The sequence below is a fragment of the Pararge aegeria genome, chromosome 22 (genome assembly GCF_905163445.1).
Source record: "Pararge aegeria chromosome 22, ilParAegt1.1, whole genome shotgun sequence".
NCBI classification, from domain to species: domain Eukaryota; kingdom Metazoa; phylum Arthropoda; class Insecta; order Lepidoptera; family Nymphalidae; genus Pararge; species Pararge aegeria.
In genome coordinates this window covers 13,924,874-13,933,801 of record NC_053201.1, presented here as the reverse complement: position 1 = coordinate 13,933,801, position 8,928 = coordinate 13,924,874, and the positions used below count along the sequence as shown (strand labels likewise).

Sequence of the window (8,928 nt, the reverse complement as noted above, 5' to 3'; positions counted from 1 at the left end):
TCGTAATATATTTATTTATTTATTTACCTTGCTGAAACCGGCAGGAGTTTTCAATAATGTTTTTAAATGCTTGGGAAATCCGCACTCGGCCAGCGTGGTGGACTTCGGCGTAAACCTCTCTCATTCTGAGAGAAGGCCCGTGCTCTGTAGTGGGCCAGAAACAGGTTGATAATAACGCACTAGGCATCGCTCTATTCTCATTGAAACTCGGTGAATGTACGCAATGCGTACCAATTCATAGACACCTACTGACACAGATTGAGGTTCATCTCATGCCCAAGAATGGGCCGGTAATGATGACCTAACCTAACTAACTTTTGTAATTTTGATTAGTGTTTTTTACCTACACTTGAAGGAATTATCAATTTTATAAATTTAAAAAGCATATAAAAAATTTCGGAACCGACAGGACTTGAACCTGCGACTCTCTGGCAATCGCGGCCTGAGCGCTTTCTCCAATTAAGCTACGGCTCTCCTACCGCCGATGCCGAAATTAGTATATGCCTTTTCACATCAGAAAGCGAAAAGAAAAGCATTTGAGAAAGCGCTCAGGCCGCGATTGCCAGAGAGTCGCAGGTTCAAATCCTGTCAGTACCGAAATTTTTTATATGCTTTTTAAATTTATAAAATTGATGATCTCCTGCCACGGGAACTGTTTGAGAGATCGGTATAGAAAGTCCATGTCCTTTTTCATAGCATAGGCGACACGTACACGAAATTTCAAAGCTGTCTGCCCGCTGCTCAGCTCCTGTAGCTACATTTGTCTGCGATGTCATAATTTAGTTGACTCCCCACTACTTCTAAGTAATATCGATTTGTCATGTCGTAGTTTAAATGCAAGGCGTAAACCTCCCTTCGCGTGGGCTAGATGGAAGACAAGGTATTCGGTAAATAACTTTTTATCTCGTGCGTGCAATGCTTTTAACAACAAATATTGTGAGACGGACATTTTTCATGTCTAAATTGGCACTTTTCGGAAATTTATTATGGCAAAATAAGTATTATAAAGTTTTAAAGTTTTTGTTATTCATTTTTGTTTTAATTTAATTTTTTTTTATCGTATTTGTATAATTTTCGCTTGTAGGTATTTATTCCTAAGCAATTGTGGTTAATGTTATCGTATTATATGTATAACGAAGTTGTGGAAACTTCATTGGTTTAAGTGGGCATTACTTTTATGTGTAATAGTACTGTTTGTTTCCTTTGTAAAGCTAATAAATAAATAAATGTCGCCAGTTTTATTTTTTACTACAGGGACCACAACACTCTACATAAAGTCTGCCGGGAGATAGGAGTGCCGGATGCAAAAAGTATAAAGCATCAAAGGTAACCGAAAAATATGAGCGCCTGCATGTACGAGATACGGACTCGGACAGAGATACGGACACCAGGGACCAGGCGAACCTGAGCCGCAAGCAGAAGAAGAAGAAGATGTACGAGATGCACTACGCTCAGATTATCGTGCCCTTTCCTGTTGCTTAGCTCTATATAACATTCTTGGCACTAAAAGAGAGGGGAAAGTCCGAAGCAGGTCTCCCCCCTCCGATTCACAGGTTTCTATCTAATGTTGAGCGTACCCTAAAGTGATCACTACTTTATCTTTATCCCGAAGATAGATACAGAGACATTCTAAGAGGATACGCGCTCAGGTATGGGAGGTTAACGATAAAGAAGAACTGGCCACATGGCTCGTTTCTCATAGAAACGACGAATACATTACGTAAGTATTCATAGATACCTACCGATATATCACGATATCCGTGTAATCCTCGTGGATATCGAACATGCATTACCTCCATCGCTTATCACTTTATCCTCCGAGACGCGTCGCTCGCAAATGAATACAGATGTTCCGCCGATCAGACGAGCATTGAGATAAATCTCACCGCTAACGACCGGGCGGGAGCATCGCTAACACCCACTTCCGATGTTTATAATGTTTATTTTGAAAATTCACACTTATTTATACTATAAGTATCTACCTACTAGAGCTAATTGTAACAAAGCTCGTCCGGGGAAGTACAGCAGCCATATACCTACAATGAACATTAAGCAGGATTTGCTATACTCCGCCTAAAGCATGAGAATATGTACGGGTAATTTATAATTTCTTCAATCATTATACTACATATACACCAAACAGATCTTTGGCCATTGATTTAATATATTACGACTATCTTCGGCAATGTACTCTTTACGCACGTTTCGAAGATGACGTAAATTTTTAACACAATTAGCTAATAAGTTAACGGCCGATTGGCGTAGTGGACAGCGACCTTCTTTCTGAGACCAAGGCCGTGGGTTCGATTCCCACAACTGGAATATGTTTATCTGATGATCATGAATGTTTCTGTGATGAAATTATTTGTTCTAGTCATCTATATGGATTGAAGAAATTATAAATTACAACATACAGATTCTCCTGCTTTTCGCGGAGTGTAGCAAATTAAGCTTAATTTTCATAATATTCATTATAAGAAACACACCAATAAAAGTCAAAGCCAACGGAGACGGCATCGATGCAGAAGCGAAGCCGAAATGGCAGTATCGGTCAGCCATCATCAAGTCAACCGATTGACGTCCACTGCTGGATATACTCGTAGGGAGTTCCAACTCCACGATTCTGGGCTGCTTGTATCCAGCAGCTACCCGCGACTCGTTTGATGTCGTCTGTCTACCTGGTTGGGGGTCGACCAACGCTCCGCTTACCGCTGCGGGGTTGGCACTCCAACACCTTGGAACCGCAACGTCCATCTATTCTCCGAGCTATGTGCCCCGCCCATTGCCACTTCAGCTTCGCGACTCGTTAAGCTATGTCTTCTATGGATCTCCTCATTTCAGATTTGATCACGTAGAGATACTCCTAACATAGCTGTTTCCATCGCCCGCCGAGTGGCTCTCAGCCTTCTTATGAGGCCCATAGTGACCGGTGGTCAGAGAAAAGGCTACAATATACACAGCTCTTTAAAAAAAACAACTACTTCTTTAAGTATCAACATTTATTTAAAGATATCATAGAATTTACATTAAATATCATAATATTACAATTAGTTAGTTACAATAAGAAGAGATCCTTAGAAGATAGTTAGTAATAATTTGTTGATTATTAACTAGCTTTTACCCTCGACTTCGCATGCTATCTTTACCAAGTGACAATCGTTCGTTTTCGTGTCATATCCGTTTCTAGGACGCAAGTTTATGCGAAATTTTTCAAAAATCGGTTTAGCCGTAAAGCTAAATAGGTAACGAACCCCGTGTGCTTTACACCCTTCTACGGCGGTATATAAATAATATTTTCGGTTTGCTTTCCAGGAAAAAAAAATACCCTACCTCCATCTTCAGGATAAAGAATAACACGAATTCAAATATCATACGTTTTAATTATAACGAACGTAACGTAATTAATTAATCATTTTTCTGAAATAGTAATTCCCGAAAAGTACATTAGAAAAGTATTAGAACGTCTATTTTAAGCTACCTCATTAGATTGGATAGAAGAAGACGTTACTTTGCGCAATTCCACGATATATTATGAAAATTAAGCTCATATATAAGCTATAACTCATAGTAAAGTCAAACTTCTCCTGAGGATGGTCCGGTTTCGTGCGTAGAGGGTACATTGCCGAAGATCTGTTTGGTGTGGAGTATAAGTATTGAAGAAGTAATAAATTACACAATACAGATTCTCCTGCGTTTCGCGGAGTATAGCAAATGAAGCTTAATTTTCATAATAAGCATACAATGCTTACGAACGCGTTATATTCTACAAATCGAGAAATTGACCAATTTACCAAGCAGCGCAATTTGCTAAAACAGAATTAGGAATGTACAGAATTCATCCGTTATTGCATGCAGTGCATTGTGTCCAAAAACAGTGAAAACGCCCCGCGCATTTCTCACTTCACACACGCGGAATATGTAGCATATTTATTGGCAAATCTAGATATATTAGTTATATTTTACAAAGAATGTAAAGGTATCGTTCTAATGTAAGGTTTGGTCATAATAAATGTAAATCTTTTTTTAATTGCTAGGACACACACTTTTCCCATTTTCCCAATTTTATGGTAAACTTTTAGAACATTAGAGGTATAATAATTATTGTCAATTGCTAAATGGAATGAAGTGACTTCCATAATAATCGTGTACACGGATTCTGTACGTTCTTAACTCTGTGGTTGATTAGATGTTTCATTAATTAAGCTAATTTAGTCTTTAAATATTAAAAAGAAAAAAATAAATTTATGTTAATGTCTTAATTACTTTAAAATATGTACATTAAATTTTATTTTTTTTTGGTTAACATAACAGTTTGATAAACTTACAGTTGCTTTATACTTAGTTTATATATTTTTATGTATAGTGTGAGTTTATAATAGTGAGATAATATCGGTATATTATCCAACATATACCGAGAAAAAAAAATAACAAATTACGGCAGTTAAATAGGTGACGGTAACTTTTATTTAAATTTTTACTCTTGCTAAATCGAGATGAGTTAAACTCTAATCTAAAAATCTCTTCTTGTCATAAACATTACAATTTAAAGTGATATGGAAGAATTCGTCTATATTTCTCTTAAACTAAAGTTCATTGGCAATCAAGAAATGTACAATGTAATGATATATTTACACGACTCGCACCTCGGGCTCCGTATGTTATCTCTGAGGCATCTGAAAGTGTAAAAGTGGCATTAGTTAAAGTGGGCGTGGCTGTTTTTTTATTCCACTACATAGGCCTTTAAATCAATTTGGTTTGTCAGAAGGGTCCGTCGATAATCTCTATATTTTTTTTATAGTAATTATTGACCGACCAAGCAGATCCAAGTCAAATATTTCTTTATTCAAAATAGTTACATAGATGGCATTTTTGGTGCGTATGTTCCATGTAAAATATAGTAATGTAAGCATCAAATGTGTAGAATGTTGTAGAAGTGAGTTGATGGCCATAGCTAAATTCGTCGATTTAAAACTAAAGCAACCTGGGTTCCAAACGCGCCTAGTCTAAGAAGAAACTCGTACAATATTAAGCCGGTTGTTTTATTTTTTAATTCAATTCAATTCTTTTATTTGCATAAAACATTTAGGTTTAAATGTTTAGTCATAATATATGACATGCAAATCTTAATTTAAACAAATTCATTTATATAATAACTAAAAAAACATGAAATAAAGAAAATCAAAATAATCAAGATATGTCGGCTGAATATAATAAAAATGTCATTAATTTTACTGTCTGGAATAATAAATTTATTTATTTAATAATAATAATTTCTTTATTTCAAGCAAAACCCATATTAATACATTTAAAACAACAATTAGTATTACTTAATATACAATATCGAATTAAAAATAAAAATTACATTATAAATTTATTCAAATGACATGTCAAAAATATAAAATTAAAAGATAAAATATAAAATAAAAATTAAATTAAAAATTACAATGAATGAATTAAAATGATAATTCTCTCAGGCATACAGGTTTCCTCACGATGATTTCCTTCACCGTTGAAGCAGAAAAGTTGGAGTTGCTGGGATTCGAACTCGGCCCCCCAAAAGCGAAGTCGAGCTCCCACCCACTGCGGTATCACCGCTTCTACTGCCAACGCGCCTAATAAAGCATAATTGAATTGAATGTTTTCAATGTTCTGAATTTGAAACGGCCTTCGCTGTACATTTAGGAGACGTATATAATTACATGTGAGGTTATATTTCGGTTCCCGGGGGTGCGGGGTGCGGGGCACAACGCCAGGAGGGGGTGGGGGGCTGTAGAGCGCGTACAGATGACCGGCTGGAGGGCTGTTTGTGGAGCTGATGTGAAACCTCATTACTAATACATGTTACATCTACATATACGGAGAATTGTTCGCTTGAGACCTAATACCTCGAACTATATGACCTTACTATGCTGACTGTATTTTTCATACAAACTGAGCTGTACTGCACTGAATTCGAAATTTGAATTCGTCAGAAAAAAAAGATTCATGAAGCGGTTATAGCGCAGTAGGTGGGAGATGGACTTAGCTTTCGGGGGGCCGAGTTCGAATCCCCTCCAACTTTTCTAAGTTATGTGCGTTTTAAGTAATTAAAATATCACTTGCTTCAACGGTGAAGGAAAACATCGTGAGGAGGAAACTGCCTGGGAGTTCTACATAATGTTCTCAAGGGAGTGTGGAGTCCACCAATCCGCACTGGGCCAGCGTGGTGGACTGCAGCCCTAACCCCTTCTCATTTTCGGAGGAGACCCGTGCCCTATAGTGGGCCGGTAATGACTTGATATGATGATATGACCTTTACAATGCTGACTGTATCTTTAAACTGGACTGAGCTATACTTAGCATTGAATTCGAAATTTGAGTTTTAGAAAAGCACGATTTACACTTTTTTATTATTCAAAGTCAAAAGTCAAAGTCATAAATATCTTTATTCAAGTAGGCCCACAGGTGGCAATTTTGATGCGTACATAAGAATTACATGGTAGTGAGATGATGGCGATAACCACATTCGTAAACTTAAAACTAAAGCTACCAGGGTTCCAAATACGTCCTGGTCTAAGAAGAAGCCCACAAAAAACTGAGCCGGGTGTTTTTTTTTTGTTATCACCATCTCACAATGAAGGACACTAACTACAACACTACTTCCTCTAAAGGACATCAACAAAGGCACTATAATTCTTAGAATATTTTATAACCTTCGTTCCAAATAACTGCTTTCCGAACCAGTGGTACAGTTACTACAAACAGATGCTTGACTTTTCAAAAGTGCTTAATTAGGCCGACTTGAAACAAATGAATTTTGAATTTTGAACGTATGTAATGTAATGTAACGGACACTTGTGATTTCAGCTCTTGACTGCAATATCTGTACAGACGGTAGCAGTATATTAGAGGCATGGCATATATTAAAACTATACCCTAAACGGCTTGTACGCGGTGACGTGCATGAATGTTGAATCAATCAGCGGTAGTAATCCATGCCCCGAAGCCTAATCAGGCCTACCCGGGAATAGAACCTAGGACCACGTGATTAGTAGTCGAACTTGTAATATAATATGGACTAACATATGGAATAAATATAAATAAATAAAAAATCCAAACAAACAAATCGTAATAAACAGCACTAAGAATCAGTTAGGATTAAATAAATAATATCGATACGACATCAGTTGTTGAGTATTCCCGATTCCTGAACGAAAACTGTAGGTCTTGGTAGGAGGAATGTCAATGTCAGTGGTGAAAAAAGGGGGAATAAGGGGGAATTAACCAGTGATGGTGGAAAAACAAGCATGGTTAAAACTTAAAAGAAAAGTTGGTAGTTTAGTTGGAAGTTTTAAAGGTCATTCTGTTCTCTTACACCTAATTATGAGAAGAAGTAATTGTTTATAAAGGAAAGTAAAACGAACAACCAGTTTAATTGCGAGTCATTGAAACGTACTTTCTTAAAAACCACAAGTTGCTGACGAGATTGGAGATGAGTATTAACACATTTACATTAAACCTAGTTGCTAGAAGCCGTTATAAGCACCATTGTGACAAAATAATAATCGGTTAAAGTTTAGGCATGATAATTAAACTTTATAAAACTATTCAAACCTATTAAGTCGGCAGGTACTATGATAAATTATAAGTACCTGCTTTAAATAAAGCGAAATTAAAGTATTAGTATGAAAGGTGTTTACCTAGTAGGTAACTAAAATAAATCTCGTAACTAAAACTAAAGTAAATAAATAACTCTTAAATATGTGCACTGTATTTTATTTATGTGAGCCTAACCCAATATCTAACACTTGCTAACCTCAATATCGACAGGAACATCAGAAAAATCGAATTGCTAACACCCCCTTCGGTTAAATACTTGACTGCGTAATAAAGTTAAGCCTACAGAGCAATATTTTATTGATAATCATAAAATTGATGGCGAAATCAATTATATATAACGCGTCGTTAATTATACCGCAGGGGCCAATTTCCGTTCGCACTCATTGAGTTATGAGTGTTATTGGGTACAGGATGTTTCCACACTATTACGAGTGCGTACGTAATTATGGAAATAGGATGTGTCCACACTAGCACTATTGTAAAGAAGAATTATTAAAGCAGCTAAACGTCATGAAATATTATGTGGACTAGCCTGTTATATACTTATGTTTATATATATACTAGCTGTTGCCCGCGACTTCGTCTGCGTTTGTTTTTTAATGTGACATTAAATTTAGTCGTAGTTCTAAAAAAAATTTAAGTATTCAGTATCGCTAAGCCTTAAATAAGGGGTTTGCTGCTGTTCGCTATCCTCCATCTCCAACAACAGTTTGGGCAAAATTAAACACATATACCTCTATAGTACAAAAATATTTTTTTAAATCGGTTATAATTTGTCGGAGTTATTGTGTAAAATCGTCAAACACTCATCCCCTCTCCCAAAGGAACCGAGCTTAATGTCGGGATAAAAAGTATTCTATATTACTTCTAACACTTCCAAGAATATGTGTACAAAGTTTCATGACGATCGGTTAGGTAGTTTTTGCGTGAAAGCGTAACAAACAAACTTACATTGACATTTATAATATTAGTAGGGATAGGGATTTCTTGTGTGCGTGTGTATGTCACTGAACTCCTAGACGGCTGGCCCGATTTAAAAGAATTTTTCTGTATGCGTTTGGGTGGCACCCTGGATGGTTTAGATTCACAAATCAGCCCGACAAATGGCGCTGGAGTCCGCTAGTATTATAGTCTGTATAGAAATTATCACCATCTCTCCTAAGTTGAAAGTCAAAGTCAAAAATATCTTTATTCATTAAGGCCACATGACCCTTTTGATACGTATATCCTTCCTCGGGTGTCAAATGGAATTTAACAGAGAGCGGCCAGCAGCGTCCTCTGTTGAGATCACCAACCCGTCTGTTCAGCGTGGTGATTATGAGCAAACCC

General features: G+C 36.7%; 1 protein-coding gene across 1 annotated transcript in view; it reads right to left on the bottom strand.

Moving 5' to 3' along the window:
• Positions 1–4,646: 4,646 nt before the first annotated feature.
• LOC120633751 (hemicentin-2-like) overlaps positions 4,647–8,928 on the bottom strand; it is a 128,929-nt gene continuing 124,647 nt past the window's right edge. Inside the window, exon 16 of the mRNA XM_039904085.1 lies at positions 4,647–4,673. Within this exon, the coding sequence (XP_039760019.1) occupies positions 4,659–4,673 (15 nt within the window). The 3' untranslated portion in view covers positions 4,647–4,658. The remainder of the gene's footprint in view (positions 4,674–8,928) is intronic.